A 19316-nucleotide genomic window follows, 5' to 3' on the forward strand; every position below is an offset into this window, starting at 1 on the left:
ATAACAGCGAAGAGATCAAGTAAGAGAATGTGAATACGGAGAAAAGATACCTCGTAATCGATTTTCGAGGGGAGTTTCAGGTCCTGCAATGCACCCTAACTCACATCATAAGTGTATTCTTCGTCTGAGCATGGAATAATCAAGTATCAATGACGGTTCTTACACCAATGATGAATGTATCGCGAGTTTCGAAAATAGAACCGGATGGATCAGGAAGCCTTGGAGTTGGATGATGGCGTCCACATGATCCTATTCGCTGCATATGTATATGTATAACTGTTGGATTTTGCATCAACCGGGTTTCCTTGAATCATATATCATTGCTTTTGGTGAAGGAAGAGAAGCAAACAAACATTGTAGAGCACAAGAGAACACAGACAAACAAACAAACACATCACATCACAACCCATCGTATCGTATCATATCACGAAGTGCGTGACGTGAGTCAACAGTACCCGGCACAACTTGATATGAAGAAAACCAAGATGCGGCATCTGGGTAAGTACCTGCCTAGGTGGTCAAGGTGGTGTTCAGGAGAATTGTCATTTTGAAGGTCTGAAGGATTCATGGTCAGAATATATCAGCTAGTCTGAATTAGGTATCAAGCAGAAAGGTTGAAGTTCAGCCATGGACGCTCCCACCAATCGAAGATACGGTAGCCGATAGGTGCAAATAATGGTGGTAAGCTTGATTTACTGGGTACAGAGGTACATTCACAGTCACTCGCATTTATCAAGTACTTATCGCTATCTTCATTATCTATCAATTAATTTTGTCTTTCGTTTTTCTCTCCAACGATCAATCACTCCAATAATCAAATAATATGGGCTCACCTGAAACCTCGAATCGTCAGAAGGATTATTCTTCACGGCGACATTCTAGGTCCCCCTCGACAGATTCCGAAGAAGAAAGAAGGCGGAGGAGGCGCAGGAGAGAGCGAGAGGCTGACCGTGGATCAACTCGTTCCGACAGGCATGATGATCGTTCCAGAGGCACGAGAGATAAACATGAAGATAAAGTGAGATATCGCAGAAGGTCGCGTAGTCCAGTTGATTCGGATTCTTCTCGACAAAAAGACAATCGAGATTCACATCGCAGAAGATCGCGCAGTCCTCGACGAAAGGATGATCGAGATTCACATCGCAGAAGAAGAGATAGATCTCGCGACCAAAGACGAATTAAGGATGAAAATGATAACGACAATACCAGGTCGCTGGAACCACCCACGAAGTCGGTAGCATCTCGAAAACAAAACGGTCCGCTACCATCCCAAGCTGCATCGTTTCAGTCGAAGAAAGATCCATCCTCAACGGCTCTCGTAACCACCGGAGACGAGCCGGTACCAGAAAAAGAGAAACCGAATTTGGGGCACACGGGAGTCTTAGCAGCAGCTTCCAATACAATTACACAGGCAGATGGAAATTCTATTGTTCTAAAATATCACGAACCACCTGAAGCATGCAAGCCACCATCTAAAGACGACTGGAAACTTTTTGTGTTTAAAGGCGCCGACATTATTGAAACAATTGATTTGAGTGCGAAGAGTTGCTGGCTTGTTGGACGAGAACGTGCCGTGGTGGATTTAGTTGCGGAACATCCAAGTATCAGCAAACAACATGCCGTCATACAGTTCAAAGCCACCGAGAAGATGAATGAATTTGGAGATAAGATTCGCAAAGTCAAGCCATACTTGATCGATCTTGAATCTGCGAATGGTACGATGATGAACAAAGATTCGATCGACGCGAGTCGATATGTTGAGTTAATGGATAAGGACATGATACAGTTTGGTCACAGTACAAGAGAGTACGTCCTAATGTTGGCACCGAGAACTTAATCAAAAGGAAATTCTTGAAAAAGGTGGTTGTCATCTATGGTAACATGCTTTCGGAAGTTCCTTTAATACTTATCATGCTATACGATTTGTACCATATCAGAGAAGCAGAAGTCAGCTGCAACTCGTCAGCAGATATTCAAACCGTGCGGAGGTATGAAGATCTTTGAAGGGCAAAGAATATGCATGTGTTCAAAAGTTAAATCTTCACAATCCTCACTAATTCTCAATGTCTCACTTGACTTTGGCGCCAGTACCACCTATCAAGGTCACCGCGGTAATTTCGCCGAGAAACGCAGATAGAGTTTAAAAGCTTGAATGATTTAGGGCAGTTAGGTAGAAAGCAAGAGTGCCGGTGCTAAAATAGATCCTTCGTGACAAATCAAGCGTATTGAAATGTTGAGCCTCATACTCGTATATAATTTATAATTGTCACTTATCACTTGTGAACAACCTTGGAAATGCATAGGTAGGTAATTAATGTGAAGACTGTAGGGCAGATTTAGATGATGGAGCCCCAGACTGCTGTGTGCCTTGATTACCTAGGCAGGTCACATTCCTTCCGGTAGAACTTTATAAGCCCCTTTCACGTGATTTGTTTCCTCTACGTATTGGCTCTACCTACCTAGTCTACCTAGTATCTCTCGAGATCTTCAAAGCATGCGCCTCGATGAAGATATTTGGGGCTCAAAATGTCGTGGTAGGAGGATTCGTCGTGTCATAGATAGACCAGGTAGCCATTCGAGAAATTCCACAAAATACTCTCTTGTGTTACAAGCTCACTCAGCTTACCTAGGTACCTACCTCTAACAGAATCTATATACTAAATACTGAATACCACCAGCGAGTACTTACTGAAATGATTTATAGATTGAATATAAAATTCGAAGCATCTGCCGTTGTTCTAATAACAGAGTAGCTACTTAGAATATGAGCATCCATAACCGTACGACATCTATCCGCTACTAATCTGCGATCCGGAGATATCTAGCTACCTAGCTAACTCGTAGAACCACGTATCGAGTATTGGGGCGTACCTACCTCCCTCGTACTCTGTACTCGTCTTGAAGCGCAGCATTACAAACGCGCATATATCGGACGAATTGTATGACTGACGTTTTGATCATCTTCATGAGCCATGCAAGCCATACGCAAACGCGTCCCGTCGATGAGTGAGAATTATCTGAAGGGGAAGAAAGACCTTCTTCCTCTGTATCCACATGATCAAGATTGCATCAACTGTTCTATATATTACTAAATTGACGTCAGAATGGTTTTTAATATCTGCCGGCGTCTCTACTCGTCGTGCTGTGAGTGCAGTGAGTGCTACGAACATGTATGAATGCTTCGGATGGATGGCATCTCCACCTGGTAAATGGTTCTCTAAATTGTATTTGAGTTCTATCGTAGGTAGGGCACATATTTTATAGATATATTTAAAATTGAATGGTTATATGTATTGATACGATTTTATATTTTTATATTTCTATATGAATCAATGTGACAACGAGAGTCGGAATATATCATCTCGAATTCTCATCATTCATGTTTCCCCTGATACAATCATACAAAGTACCACAAAGCTCCCCTGATACTAATACAGATAGGTACTGACAATGATGCTGCTGCTGACGCCGACGCTGACACCGATATGCTAATGCGGATGCAATTACGGCGCCATCCCGCAGGCAAAGAATCACCCTCTAGGATGGATGGGATGTACACAGTACCTAGCCGTACCCGTAATAAACCCTACAAGCGTCGTTCATCCCCTCCACCACATTCGCCATTTTTAGAGTTGAAGTTGTGAGACAGCGAGGATGGCTCGATGGATGGTTTGAGAATGGGGATAATAGGGCGAAATGACTGGGGAAGGGCGTTTCGTAGGTGGAAATATAATATATAACATAACTATATCTACTAGGTAATATACCTGGGTATATGTGGAGTGGAAGTTCCTCAATGGTTTTAGTAAAAATGCTAACTTAAGCCTTTCAAGATTCTCTTAATAATAACTCTATTAACCCTTTTAGCCCTTTTAACCCCTTTTAACCCTTTTCCACCCTATGATGACACCTCAAATTGATTTCATAGCCACCGGTAGCCCTATTTGATGAATCTGATGTCCCCCAAAACTTATACCCATTCCATCTTTGTTTGACCCTAGTAATAAATCACTCTCCCTGGTCTTTCTAGTCCTTCATCCCCATGTCACCAGCTGACTTCAATATTCCTCCAAAATGTTTTCACTTCCATCCCACCATCCCACCATCATTCAACTTCTTGCCCTCTTTCAAATCGCTCACCACGACTTAACTATCTATCTATTACGACATTGCTTCACTTTGCTTCACTTTGCTTCACTTTGCTTCACTTTGCTTCAATCATGTCTTGAACTCTATAAATATTGTTCTTGTGGCGTCGTATATACTTTTCGGCCCCCGTGTGACTAACACCCCAACCTCCATTAGCGCGTGCCACAATCTTCACGGGTACATTTTATATTCAGATACACCGAGATCTTATATGCCCTGGGTACGTCAATCGAGTCAGGCAGACGTCTCCGATACTTTGCGTCCGCAGGCTTACTTTCCCCAGTCTTCATGACACTTTACTTAGCTTTGCGATTCCATCCTTCATTCGTCTATATAAGTCTTCACTCTTTCATGCTTATTTATATATGCAACCATACGATTGAACTCGAGCTTCATCGCGGACCAACGAAGATCTCGACATGGTAAGTGAACATTCCTTTCCCCAGATTCCAGCGCTCTTCCCGTCGGTAAGGGTCCAGCAGGGATCTCGGAATTCTTCGGCTGATTTGGTGCTTTGGCAGGATGGATCCGCTATAAACCCCAATGAAATCAATCGCTTCGAAGTCACAGAAGTCTATGCACATCCCCAAGCTGAAGTAGACATCGTACTGGTTCACGGATTGAACGGTCACCCACAGCATACGTGGACGGCTAAGAATGGTATATTCTGGCCCACGGCTCTTCTCCCAGTGACCTTCAGCTCCAAAGATCCAAACAAATCGGCAAAGGTTCGAATACTCGTCTACGGATACAATGCGGATGTGGTAGCTTTTGCAGAGAAATCAGCCTCGCACGACAGGATACACGAACACGCACAAAGTTTGGTTTCTAGTTTGGCGCTAGAGAGGAAGAGTGAAGAGGCCGAAGAAAACCCAATCATTTGGGTTGCGCATAGTTTGGGTGGTATCTTGGTAAAACGAGTAAGTAGCACCATCCACTGGTTGTCCCCACAAGTTTATTAATACTTACGCATCTCCCAGGCACTAGAGATTTCCCACGATTATCAAGGAAAGAGCAATGACGAGATTCGTTCCATCGCTGTCTCGACCTTCGGTATCATATTCCTCGGTACTCCTCATACGGGTGCTGATCCAGCGAAATGGGGATTGATTTTCCAAGGGATGGTATCGGCTTTAATGCCGAAGAAAGCTATGGACTCGGAATCGATTCTCATCAAAACGTTGACGACAAATAATGAAACGCTTGCCAATATCAATCTTCATTTTCTCGACATTTATCAACGCTTTAAGATTTGTATGGCACATGAAAGTTTGAAGACGGATTTTAAAGGAACAAAAGCTTTTATCGTTGATCAAACTTCCGCCAGTCCTCTACTTCCAGATGTTTCCTACTTTGGTATTGAGGCTACACACAGCGGCATGTGCAAATATGAAAGCAAGAGAGCACCAGGTTACATGAATGTCTCTACCAAGATTAAGACATGGGCTTTGGAAGCTTCCCCGGTAATTCGTGCTCGATGGAGACATGAGATCAAGAAACGAGCCGAGGAAACAGAAGCGCAAATCAGAGAGCTTAGAGGTCAATTCGAAGATGTACGCCCTCTATGATCTTGGCCCAGGAAATTCACTAACAAATTCGTAGCCAACTTTAGCGCCTGGAACTCCAAAACAACCACAGGGTATGTACCATGGTAGCTCGCCGAGTCATCATCAACCTGTGTTGACTGAATCTCCACGAGCAAGACCTATTTTTGATTATGAGGTGTCGGAAGTTGAGGAGGAAGATTTTGAGATGGCGGATCGTTGGAGTTGATCGCCACGGTTCTCTTTCATCTGTACCTCGGGCGTTGAGATTGATATTTTCTTATAATATTTTCTTTGGTCATGGGAGCTTTGCGTTGTGCTTTTTTATATTGTTGGCGGGAAGCTGATTTGTTTGGTTTCCGTAGATTTATCGAATTCAGTACAAACTATTGCAAGTTTTGAGCCCGATATGACAGACGATAGTGCAGAATATTTTATCAAACCACCCGGATTTCGTCCCAATTCCATATTTGTTGGCCGACGAGAAGAGTTGGCTGAAATGCATAGAATGCTTTTTGATGAACAGCGAAGATCTCAAGGTTCATGTGCTGTTTTGATTCAAAGTATGCCTGGTGGTGGTAAGACTCATTTGGCTCGACAGTATGCATTTGAATACCGACACGAATTTCCCGGTGGCGTTTTCTGGATTCGAGCGAAAAGTAAGCAGGAAATCACAGCAGGCTTTTGGCAAATCGCGAAAAAGGCAGCGTTGAAACCTTCAATGGTTAATGAAGATCCAAAAGTTCTCGACAATCCGGATCAATTTATTAAATTGGTCAAGAAGTGGTTAAATCATCGACATCACTGGCTTTTAATCCTGGACGGTATGCACTTTGATGATAGCTTACGAAGATTCATTCCCGATAGTGTCAACACTAGTATTATCTATACATCAACGGAAAAGTCTGTCAGTGGCGATCATCATTTTATGAACCCCCAGGTTTTGAAATTACCAGCACTTTCCGCAAGAGAAGCTCAGCATCTTTTATTACGAGAACTAGACAAGAAGGAGCCGTATGTTCAAGATGACCTCAGACACTCCATGGAACTAGTTCAAGCAATGCAATTCTTACCGGTAGTTATTCACGTCGTCGCTCAACGATTAAAAGCCACAGATGAACCACTTGCAAGATATGCTAGATCTTATGCATCGGCACCAAAGGGTTTAAGGGAACTTCAGGCTTTCACATCAGTGGTTGAACAATTGGAAAAGTTGGGTGCTTATGAAACTCTCAATCTAATACATATCTTGTGCTTCTTCAGTCAACATCTTCCGGTTGAGATGATTGCACTAGGTAAGTGCATCATACGCATATCTATTTCCTCAATGGGTATCTATCTATACTAACACCATCATTAGGCCTGGATGCACTCGATGTTCCTATTAGAGCCAGCGAACCTATTACTGGTAGATCATTAAATAACACCTTTAAAGTATTGAACAAATTCGCCTTAATTGACCGGAACGAACACGAAGCCTCACTCGGCTCTTCCCAAACTTCAAAAGGTAGCAGAGATTTGTTGTCAGATGATATCGATGTTATCAGGCTACATAGTGTCGTTCAAGGATTCTTCGTGGATACTTTGCATGCAAAAAAAGAATTGCCAATGTGGCTTGATCGAGCTATCTCAGTTTTCTGCTACTCATTTGAACAAGCAAATGATCGCATCACACAAAAAACACGCACTGGTCTCGTGGAAGACTATCGACTTTACGAAATCCATGGCATGAGACTTCAAAGTCATCTCGAGAGACACAAAAAGGAATACATCAAGCATCACAAGAAAGAGACTTTAGATCCGGATGCGACTTGTATCATGTTAGATGATGTATTAACTGCAATTAGAAGTGAAATTCAACGACGTACTCCGGAATCTTCTCACGTCATTGCTGGAGGTCAACCGGAAGCATTCCAAACATCGATATTCGATCGGACGGGTAGCTCATCTGATACTGGCGCCGATGCTGAAACACCTGCAGACAAATTCTGTGATGGTTCTCCTTGGGTCCTTGGGCCTCACATTGAATCCCCCAAGAGTCTTGTTCATGATCCGGATTTCCTTCAACAGGTGGAGAATATCAAACAAATTCGATTCCCACCTCAACTTCCCAAGGAAGACACGGGATATGATAGTGAGTTAGAAGGCTCTACCATGACACTACAGCCACCAAAGTCTTTGGCCCCTTCGGCTGGTTCTCCTGAAAGTCCTGGGGGTCCATGGGAAGTAGTCAAACCTCGGCGTTCAAGGGTTACGGCTCCGAAGCTCGATCTTCATAGAACCATTCGTGCTCAGGAATCAAGAAGATATCGAAATCGTGCGGGTTATTTTCGTTCAATGACCCCCGGAGGGTTTTCCGACCCACGTGTGACTAGTGTTACAGCACATGGTGAATTACAGCAACCTGCTATTCGACCACAATCTCGTGGTAGTTTGTCTGGTCAATCTAGTGCCAGAGTAGCACTCGCTCATATCAGTAAATCGAGTCCACCTCCAGTTCGAGGAGGTGGTCCTATTCAAAATCGAAGAGCCCCCACGCATAAGTTGACGGAAACCAATCTTATCACTAGGACACCAACTTATGCATCGGCTGTTTCTGGCCCAACGAGAGATACAGCTTCGAGACATGGCACGGAAGAAAACTTTAGTGATACGACATCAAACCTCGGATACCCAGAACCAACAACAGCTGTTGCCGCCTTACAGCTTATTCCTCATGATACAGAGTCTCAACCACCACAACCACACGTACCTTATACTCGTATGCCACCATATCCTCATACACCGGATCTGTATTATCGACAACCATATTCTACTACGAGTAGCAACATGTATAATACGCCAAACACGAACAACAGTCAAGATGGTTTCAAACCGATACCAGATCCCTTTGAGAATATCTATCCGATCATGCCAGGTCCACCTCCTTTGACAAGATCTTCAATACCATACACATCATTGTCACCATCACTAAAGAGGGACCTACCCCACGATTATCCGAGTTGGGATTCACAATCTTATCCCAATTCATTACATAACTCGATGCACAATCCAATCCCACATCAAGGCAATCCCCAAAATCCCCATCATCTACTTCGACCAACTCAATTCCAATCAATATCCTCACCAAACCTTCTTCCTTCTCAGTATCGCCCCACCCCTTCAACATACTACCCCGGCCGTCCCGAATTCTCCCACTCCGATACAACAAGTATAACAACCTCGCGCACCTCCCCCCAAGAATCAGGCTACACATCTCAACCCCTTTCCCGCAACCCCTCTGGTCAATCAACGCACTCCACTATTTCTCTCTCCCGACCTTCCGCTCATCCCAGCTCAAACTCCACCTCCGCATCCAAACAACGCCGTACATCTCTCGCCGAAACTGAACCTATCCCCCAACTTCCCTTTTCTCCTCGAGTAGGTCCGCAGGCCATGAGTCCACAGATAAGCTATCAAATCTCCTCAGCTCACTATCTCAATCACGCACCCCAAGATCGCGAAAGGGGAATGGTAAGGAAAAGTCCGAGATTAGCATTCGCGCGGGCGGTCGTGGGTGATGATGCAGCGAGAATTTTGTACGAAAATCAGGAGAGGGAGAGAGATATGCAGAGATTGGTACAGGGACAGGGACAAAATCAGAATCAATATGTTTCGTTGCAAGCCAGGATTCCGAGGACGTTTAATCCTTTAGCGCCGAATTTTAGTCCGAGGATGAGCGCTGCAGGGAATCAAAGTCAGATGGGATATTTTGGGCAGAGTGAGGAGAGGAGAGCAGGGGTCGGGGCTGGAGTGAGGGATTTGAGTTTTGTTTATCCGAGTCCAGAGATGGGTAGTGAGGGATTTGGAAGTGCGACTGCGAATGGGAATTCAAGGGGGATAGCGGAGACAGAACTCCAAGCCCCGCTCATGAAAAGAGGTGGGAGTAGTGGGAGTGGAGGTTTAGTGGTTGGTGGGGGGAGAGTCGTCGAGTTTGGAGATTTGGGAACATCGCAGAGATTTCAGGCGCAGAGGAATTGGAGTGCGGAAAGAGGGGGCATGATTGAATTCGGGGAGACGGGATTGGGGATTCGGACGGGTGGGGAGGGGGGAGTGAGGGGGGATGGGAGGGGTTGGTATGGGGAAAGGAGGAGTAGGAGTCGTTGAGGAATTTGATTGGAGGTTGGGATTGGGGATCATGTATTCTTCTTCTTTTTCTTCTTATATTTTATCGATTGCATGGATATTATCATGGAGTTTTGGGCAACGCACGGCACGGCACAACACGGCACGGTACGGCATCGCATAGCGTTGGGCGCAGGATATACCATATACCGTAGATATACCACGGAGAGAACTCAGGAACGAGGTTTATGGGTTTACATGTACGGAGATGTACACATATCGGAGAACATAGATGCATGATGATTGCACGATAATGGCATTAAAAAGAAGGAATGGGCTGCTGGGGGTTTTTTTAGCATAGAATAGTATAGCTTGATACGACGGAATGAAGATGAAGAAAATGAAAGAAGAATAAATGTTAGTAGGGAAAGTGGGAAGGGGGACGGCTGGTTGGCTGATGGTGTATATGTATGTTATGTTGATGTTTATGTCTTTGTTTGTGAGGATTCTGTATGATATTAGATGATACCCTGGGATGTGGAAGGGTATGTGGATGCGAATATGGATATGGGTGTAGATTTTATTTTTTGTATGGGTTGTGGATGGGTAATAGATGGGGGGAAGAGGGGAGAGAGAGAGAGAGAGAGAGAGAGAGAGAGAGAGAGAGAGAGAGAGAGAGAGAGAGAGAGAGAGAGGTGATGAGGTATGTGTAATTATAGATGTTGAAACGGTGAGGGGAGTAGGCGGAGGAGGGAATGGGAGTAGGTGCATGGAGTGGGGGGATGGAGTGGGGGGATGGAGTGGGGGGTGAAGTATGTATGTAGGTATGTGTGCAGGTATGTAGGTATGTAGGTATGTATGTAGGTAGATATCATTTGGGTGTTTTCAATGTTTTTTAGTGATTTTTTTTAGGGGGGGCTGTTTATTGAGATTGGGATTGAGATTGAGAGTCTTTACTGGAATTGAGATTCAGATTTAGATTCACATTTCATGCGAGAGTTGAAGTTGGGATTGGGATTCATTTTTGTATTCCCTATTAGAGTTAGGAAAGATGTAATTCGATATGATTCGATTATAGGATAAGAGAGTGAGAGGGAAAGGGGGGAGAAAGGGGAAGGAGAGGAGAAGGAGAATAAATTGATAGATGTGGTTTATATAAGATTTAAGAGATGAGGTTGGGGGTTATTGAATGATGAGTTGATTAGATTTGATCAGATTAGATGGGTGGTTGATTTGTTGTGTGGATGGGAATGAATGGTGAGAATAGTCGGGAGGATATGTTGGGTTAGTTTCGGTGTGTAGGTAAACTTTTGGATAATGTGAAATGAATGGATGGAATGAACAGAGTCATATCATAGCAGTGATTGGGATGGGATGGGACGGGATAATAAACTCCTCTAATCTAGAGTATTGATTAACCGTTTTAGATTTGTGGGATGTGTGGAGGTCACCGTCGGAATTAGTAAATGAATTTGTATGATATTCTAGACTGGATGAAAGACCAAGGAAAGAGAATAATAAAGCTCGAGTTTGTGTATTGTGATTGTATATGAAGGAATCTATTTTATGGGTGTGGAAAGGGTGTAGAATCAATGATGCTATGGATCTAACTTACAGATATTAATCCACCCGCACCTTCCAGATATCCCTAACATTTAGTGAGATGAATCTCCTTTATTCTTCGTCGACATATCATCAGATTAAAATTGTACGGTACTATATGTACAGGACACTTTGATATAGATGTATGAAATGCATTACTCATAAATCTTCATAACCTTTGGCAATCGCGCAGTAAAGTGACTCCGTGATGACGAGTGGTAAATATTTAGTCTCGTCTAGCCTCGCTAGTGATGAGCCTAGCTGGAGATTCGATCTACTTTGTATGCTATTCTTTTTGGTGACCAACCAAATGATACTTTTTGGAACGATCAACCTCCCTACCATGATATTCCTAGGTTGAGCATGGAATCATTTCGTACAGAAAAAGCTTCTTTGGTGGAATGAATACCTCGTACTATTCTAAGTAGAATACTGATGTTTTAGTCCCGAAGCTTAGATTTGACAGGTATATAAAACAACTCCACCTCCCCAAAATTATCTTCACATTTCCCATTTTGAGAAAAAAAAAATCCCACCATCCAACCACGAATCTTCCAACTCCGTACAAAGACAAACCGCTACACGAAACCATGAATACCCCTACTTTTCCTCCCAAATCAAATGCAACGATCTGGGAAGCCACCTGGGAAGCCGACGCCCTAGGATTTGCAATCTCTAACAACTTCAAAATCCAGTACAAAGTCAACCCCACACCTTGGTTAATGTATATGTGATGTTTTTATTTTGTGATATGCGCCACCGCTATTGGAGTTTTCACGATGCTTTTTCTCTGCTATGCTTCTGTATATGGTGGGAGAAGTAGGAGGAGAAATCGAAGAGTCTTGCGGAGATGAAAGTAGAGGAATGTGAATAAGATGTATTCTCTCGCAATGATAAAGCCGCAGAGAAGGATTTATATGCAGATGATATGTCCACTGAGAAGTTATGATGGTTGGTGGAAATGCCTTTGTGGATGGGACCGCGGCAATTGATGCTGAAAAGTGGAAGTCATTCGGAGATTTCAATGGTAGCGAGTCTCACATATATATTGCATTCTATCCAGTTGATATCTCTATTTCGCACTATTCGTTCAGACATAAAAAGAGCTGTGAAATGCGAAAAAGAACATTTCCGACTGACGGCGAAGAGTTCCACCATGCATCGGATCTCATGTAAAAGAAACCACTTGATGATTCGGATATCTAGTCGACAGGGTGGCGAATCATAAGATTATGATGGGGTAGATCAATATGTCATTTTTCGGGTCAAGAGAGTCCAAGTGAGGCGTGGGGATCAAGCTGTGCGAGAATGATAGAAGAGACATGGGATTTATATTCAGGCCCTCGAAGTTCCGGATTGCATTACATCATTTCGAAGTTTTCGATACTCGGAAACAATTCAAGATTCGAGGTCTCTTTGGTATTTTTGGTCATTTGAATATTCTATTATGATTTACGATCTGAGAAATTATAAACGATAGTCATATATAAAAAGGAGGTTACGCGGGAGATCTTTTACGAATACGGTGGTTTGGTAGAGTCCTGTTCCTTTTGCCGGCTTTTCCCAACGCTACAGACCATATTGTCATCCGAATCTTGTTTCAGGCATAAGAGGAAATTCGGATTTTGTATACCAAATATAGCGATTCAAAGAAACGGTATCTATTTGAAAGTAGTAGAAGCTTATATAATGTAATCATAATTCAGTAAATCCATCACCCCCGAGCTCTCTAATAGATGGCGGTCTGTTACAGATCCAGGGAATTCAGTAGTGGGAACTACCGTTTAACAATTAAAACCTTTAAAATTCTCAGTCTCCCTCAAGTATTAAGTCAATTTAAGTCAATGAATTCATGAACTCGATAATCGTATCTGCAAAATCTCAAATCTAAAATGTTAAAATAGACTACAGTCCGGAATTTCGAGGAAGCTGTCTAGGTGTAGTGTCCAAATGGGTTTGATGCTTTTATACATCATGCCTCTTTCAAAGTTTGAATTTGGATTCGGTATCACGATATAGCCTGTGATCTATGCCAACGACCAAACTACATGGGACTCAAGTAAAGAGTAGAGTATATGAATATAGAGTGATACTTACCGAAGACCGATTCTGGAGGTTTGGTGAGGAATAGAACTAGATATTGATTCCGGCTTTGGGCGATTCCTCTATTGATTGACCATATGGTCACACCATAATTTCTACTGGAATACATCATGCCGTAATTCCACCAATTATCTAATAATATTCAGATGGAAAATAAATGGTATCCCACGGCAAGTATCTGACGCGATTCTTCGTCTTGAGAAATTAATGTAATGTCCCACTGAGAGATCACAGATTTCCAAATTCATAAATCCATACCTCGACGTTTCCCTACTAATAGACTACGGGAATCGGGATTGGTACCCAACTGACTCGGTCGCTCGAGAGCTTTATACCCTCTAAATGAGTCAAAAGACATCAAAAGAAGCAGACAGAGAAAGAAATCTCGGAGAAGGATTCAATTATGCTTGAAATTTTCTTTTCTTCGAATTCACCATGTTGAAGGGTATGTAGGATTCGGAGCTCCTCTCTGCACAAAAAATCACCTAGAACAAATCACCAATCAACTTTTAGGCAGTATATGAGTAGCCAAGCAGGATTTTATAATTTGAATTTGAAATTAGTTGATATTGGCTAAGCCAGATACCTGTTACCTTCATGTATTATAACGCGCTCCTTCAGTTGAACTAAATCGTTTGAACTTTCGTACCTCTAAACACACGTTTCGACACCCATAACCTATAATTCCCCCAACATCCTGTCCTAGTTCAACTCCCTGGATCAGCTTTCATCTCAATTCTCATTCTCGTCAACATCAAGAAATGCCCAAGCTCGCAATTTCACCTTGCTCATTAGAATTTTGTGCACCAAGTTTGTATGAGCACTTCCACCTCATCTTCACCTGATCACCCTTCCCGTGCTCCACACCCTGAAGGTAAATTTTCTGAGTGATGCCCGAATTTTGATGGGGATTAAGCCTTCGTCCACTTTGAGGTTGTAGTCGGAGTGTATAGCCCTTTTATAGTGTTAGCATTCTTGCATTATACTGAAGATAGATAGAAGAACAATACCTTTGTGACTGCGGCTTGAAATGTTAAGTCAGATATTGGTTCGTTTGAATTATTTGAGAATGCAATTGATAAAGTAATGACATCAGGTGTAGTAGGTTCGCGAGTAGCATTTAAGGATATTTTGACGTTGGTATTACTAATGGTTAAATCGTTGGTAGATGGAAGACCTTCGGGTAAGGCAGAGGAAAATGCCCATTCATCGTCATCCACTGCAGGTGCTGGGGCATTCGCTGGATGTGATACTGGGGGTTTAGGATTCGCAAAATCGAAAATGGAGCCAGATTGTTGAGGGGTAGATTGCCTTGACGGGGATGTAAGAGCAGCGAATGGATCAATATTTGATGGGGGAGGTCTCGCGGCTGCAGCTTGTTGCTGTTGTTGTTGTTGTTGAAAGAGGGATGGTTGTGGAGTAACGGATTTGGAAGGGGGTTGTGATCCAAATGCAGAGAACGCTGAATAATCAGGTTTCACGGGTAGATTTGAAGGTACCGGAGATCTTGTTGGCGTTGGTCCTCTGGCTGTACTATTTTCAGTTGTTGAAGACATTAAAGCAGGACCAGGAATATCTAGAGCTTGTTAGGATGTTGAATTTCAACCATATGTAGACAACTCACTAGTATTGTTACCAAACCCAAGGGAGATGCCACCCTCTTGACTGTATGAGGAATCTCCCATAGACAGCCCCAATAAGTCATTTTCTAAATCACCTGGTTGGGATGTGCTCGCCGGAACATTATTCATAGACGAACTTCCATTGGTCTCCGGCTCTCCATCAAAATCGATCAAGGAAAGTTCATTTGCGGAATTCTTGCTAACCCCTGTACTGGTACCAAGGGTGCCCTTGGCAATCTTCGAAGCTGCATCCACATCGCCCTTCTTCATCAACTTGTACCGCTCCACAGTACGATGGATACTATCATTAATTTCAAGAAGCTTTGCGACAGCTTCATGATCATCCGATTCCTCTTCGCACATCTTTTGTATTTTGGGGTGAGCACTTTGAAGAGCTGATGCAAGTTCTTCGTAGACATCACCCTCCGTCATAACATCTCCAGGCTTGAATTCTTCCAGACGTTCTTCCAGCAATCTCGCTTTCTGTTGTACTTTTCCAACTTCTTCTGCTGCCTTGGCTCGGTAATCCGTTTTCGACCTGGTATCGTATCCAGCCATAATTTTCATTAACCTGTTGGCTTCTTGCAAATCCTCGGGACCACCACGACGAATTAATTCTTGCAATTTCGCAGATTGTGCCGCCTTTTCTTCTTCCTCCATCTCTTCGGCGGATTTTAAATTCTATGATATAATCAGTATCCCATCGAAGTACTCCATACATATATCCATCACTAAACTTACATCGCTTGGATTGAGCACCGCAGCATCCTCTACTCTAACTTCCGGAAATACATATCCTTTGTAACTTAATAACCTATGCATATCCCTTATGAAACCTAAATCCTCTTTGTATCTCGAAGTCTGACATATCGTTCCCCTCCATTCCTCGATAGCTTCCAAGATCTTCATCTGGACTTTACTCGGTCTGACAGGTGGTCGTTCCGGGAACCTCCTCACCAATTCATTCAAAAACTCTTTTGTGCTGATCTGCAAATGAAATGGATAACCGCAATTCTTGACACAAATGTCCAACAAGACAAGTGCTAATATCGCAACATTTGGATTGCGATGATTAATATAATTGACAATTGCAATAGCTGCTTCCCGTGGCGCATTTCCCTTTTTCGAGTTGATAAGGTCGGAAATTTCGAGGTTCATAGCAAGATTTGGCTCGTAATTTTCAGGGGAACAAGCTTGCTGGATATATCGTTGGAGAGGGGAGGGTCCTGGATCTCCCATCATAGAGAACCTGTCTCGTGCCGCCATTCTTGCGGAAGCTGCCTCCATTAGGAGGTATATTCTCCTATATTACCAAGCAGAATGGTTATAGACTGTAAAAAAAGTGTTGATTGTAAGAACTCCGTCGATGAGCTGATGCGGCGCGATAGAGAGAGTTGTAATGAGCTCAGTGGGGTGGACACGATTGGACTTTGGAATGATGAGAGGGTGCTTAGTCATCACTATTCGCAAGGCTGGAACATTTCTTGGCTCCCCACCTCGATTTTTATATCACATCATACATTTACTTTCTCTTTGTAAACAAGTCGCCACTTATTAACGTTCATTTGAATAATCACATTATGGTTCGACACAAGAAAGATAACTTCTCTTCTCGAGGCAAGAAGTATAGCAATCCTCCACGAACTCGAGGCCCTCGCAATAACTCCGACGATGAATCACAACCCCGCTCTTCTCGCCCTCCATTCAAAGCCGCATGTTGGGATCTTGGTCACTGCGATCCAAAACGATGTTCCGGAAAGAAACTCATGAAGCTTAATCTTATGCGAGAATTACATGTTGGTCAGAAACATCAAGGTGTTATTATATCTCCAAATGCGAAAGCTACAATATCCCCGGCAGATCGTGAAATTATGCAACAGTACGGTGCGGCAGTTGTGGAATGTTCATGGGCTCGTACAGCAGAAGTTCCTTGGGCTAAGATAGGTGGAAAATGTGAGAGACTATTGCCATATCTCGTCGCCGCAAACTCGGTCAATTATGGTAAACCTTGGAGGCTAAATTGTGTAGAGGCTTTGGGAGCTGCGTTTTACATATGTGGATTCGAGGATTGGGCAGAACAAATATTAGAACCATTCAACTACGGCAGATCATTCCTGGATATTAATTCGAGTTTATTAAAGCGTTATGCAGCATGCAAAGACGAAGCAGAGATCAAGAAGGCTCAGGAAGTTTGGATGGAGAAATTAGAGAGAGAATATAAAGAGAGTAGAGAGGGTGGAGCTGATGGTGAAGATGATATTTGGAAAAGTGGAAACACGAATCATAGATTACCTGAAAGTTCGGAGGATGAGGATGACGATGAAGATGATGAAGATGAAGAGGGAAAAGACAGTGACGACGAAGTGGATGGAATTTATCTCGGTAAAGAACAACCAAAAAAGAAACCCATACCTGAAGATGATGAGGAGAAGGAGGAGGATGAAGACAAGGATCCTTTTGCCATCTCAGATGATGAGGATGATGAAGAGGAAATGGCAGAACTCAGACGAAGGGTCCTAGCCTCCAAACCATTTGCCAATCCACAAAATTCCAGTCAAAAGGTCGCACCAGAAAAGATTTCAAGACCAGTACCATTGAAAGAAGATTCTGAAGTTGAAGCGGATTCGGATAATGGAGAAGATGATGAATTTGACAACATCATTGATGCTACTCCTGTCACCGATAGGACAGGTATATTAGCAAAAGAGAAAGCCAAGACCGTATCTCCAACCATTGCCAGTGCTACATTTTCAAGGATGGTCGTTGGGGCACCAAAGAAGTGGTAACTAAGAACTGGTAGGTAGCTTTATCACAAATTCAAATAGATCCAAAGTTCTCTTCCTTTTCAAAGTCTAGTACCTGCTGTTCTGGTGGCTCGATGTCTATTCCAAAGCTAAGAGTTCGCTTTACCGGCCGGAATTTTAAAATATATTTAATTCCGCTCACAATTTTTGTAGTCAGCTTAAATCTGCAAATGAATCAGCCTTGGAGCAATACAATACGGTCTGAATTATCTGAACATAAAATCTGGATTGAATATACAGTAAACATATTACAGCCAGCCATACATAAATTCAACATTAATACGATTTCCCCTAACAAGAGTGTTCCAGATGAGAATGATACAGCTGGGATTACTCCATTCTGTAACCAGCAAGAAGATAATCCCCAAAGTTGTAATCAAAAATACTTTAGAACGATCTAATGGTACGCCGGAAGAGACAGTAGACCTAAAATGGTTTAGCCTCATTTAAACGAGTTCTCCTATTTCAACCGGATTCAAAACCATAGCATCATGTACCGACCCAAAATATCTAGTCTATCACTAACTTTACAGCCTTAAACGTCCCCCAAATACGTAATTGTTCAAACTCTTACCAGACAATATATTCCTCATTCTCTTCCAATCTTAACCACAAATTCGAATTAATTTCACTTCTCAAAATTAGTATAACGACATCCTCGCTATCTCAATTACTATCGCGCTCCAAAATCTAAAATCTCAATTCTTTATAACATTTAAGTCGCACTTTTCTCACTCACAATCATGAATTCGCAAAATTCAATTTCGAAAGTCATTTACTGGTTTTGGGCTTTATTTGCTACATCTAAGCCTAAGCATCAAAATTCCACAGAAATAATTGTGAATCAGATTAAAGAACGCTATAGAAAAGATGTCATTGAAAGCCGCCGTCGTATCATGAGTACGAAACAGAGAATGAATGTATTCGTAGAAAGAATTCTGCTTTTCTTGACTAATGGGACTCTCCCTGAATGAATGACGATGGATTGATTGGAAAAAGTTCGTGGGTTGGTTGTACTTGTCTCCTGATATCTATGCATAGGTTTTCGCTAACTTCTCATGCCGCAGATTAAACCATCTTTTGTGGGCATTAAAGGCGCTTGAAGTTATATCGCTGCGATTGGGATTGGATTTAGTATTGGGCTCAACGATTCCAAAGGTCCGACGATTCTAAAAATTAGAAGTCTAGTGTGAGATGGAGTTATGGGGTTTATTTGAATTGCGCATACTGAGATATAATAGTCTCATATTCATAATGTACCTGTTGGAGAAATATATGATAGCCTCTTTTGCGAGAATGAAATAATTTTATCTAGACAATCCCTCCTAGAGTAATCATCAGGAACAATTCGACTTGAAGATGTGATGTATTTAATTATTATCGAACGA

At 42.6% G+C, this 19316-nt stretch overlaps 4 protein-coding genes across 4 annotated transcripts; 3 read left to right on the forward strand and 1 right to left on the reverse strand.

The window, feature by feature from the left end:
• Positions 1–823: 823 nt before the first annotated feature.
• On the forward strand, positions 824–1837 carry EAE97_009588 (uncharacterized protein; the record flags this gene model as incomplete). Its single annotated transcript, XM_038880103.1, has 1 exon — positions 824–1837. One exon carries the CDS (start codon positions 824–826, stop codon positions 1835–1837), a length of 1014 nt encoding a protein of 337 aa, XP_038729214.1.
• A 2731-nt stretch (positions 1838–4568) lies between these two features.
• Positions 4569–9839, forward strand: EAE97_009589 (uncharacterized protein; the record flags this gene model as incomplete). The annotated part of the gene is made up of 6 exons (XM_038880104.1): positions 4569–4571; positions 4671–5069; positions 5130–5702; positions 5752–5788; positions 6059–6988; positions 7054–9839. 6 exons carry the CDS (start codon positions 4569–4571, stop codon positions 9837–9839), a joined length of 4728 nt encoding a protein of 1575 aa, XP_038729215.1.
• Positions 9840–14256: 4417 nt separating this feature from the next.
• On the reverse strand, positions 14257–16411 carry EAE97_009590 (uncharacterized protein; the record flags this gene model as incomplete). The annotated part of the gene is made up of 4 exons (XM_038880105.1): positions 14257–14457; positions 14513–15078; positions 15127–15805; positions 15866–16411. The coding sequence occupies 4 exons, from the start codon at positions 16409–16411 to the stop codon at positions 14257–14259; spliced, it is 1992 nt and encodes a 663-aa protein (XP_038729216.1).
• Positions 16412–16704: 293 nt separating this feature from the next.
• Positions 16705–17910, forward strand: EAE97_009591 (uncharacterized protein; the record flags this gene model as incomplete). Its single annotated transcript, XM_038880106.1, has 1 exon — positions 16705–17910. The coding sequence occupies one exon, from the start codon at positions 16705–16707 to the stop codon at positions 17908–17910; it is 1206 nt and encodes a 401-aa protein (XP_038729217.1).
• Between the last annotated feature and the right edge of the window lie 1406 nt (positions 17911–19316).

This window comes from Botrytis byssoidea, assembly GCF_014898295.1.
Source record: "Botrytis byssoidea strain MUCL 94 chromosome Unknown BBYS_022, whole genome shotgun sequence".
Taxonomy (NCBI): Eukaryota; Fungi; Ascomycota; class Leotiomycetes; order Helotiales; family Sclerotiniaceae; genus Botrytis; species Botrytis byssoidea.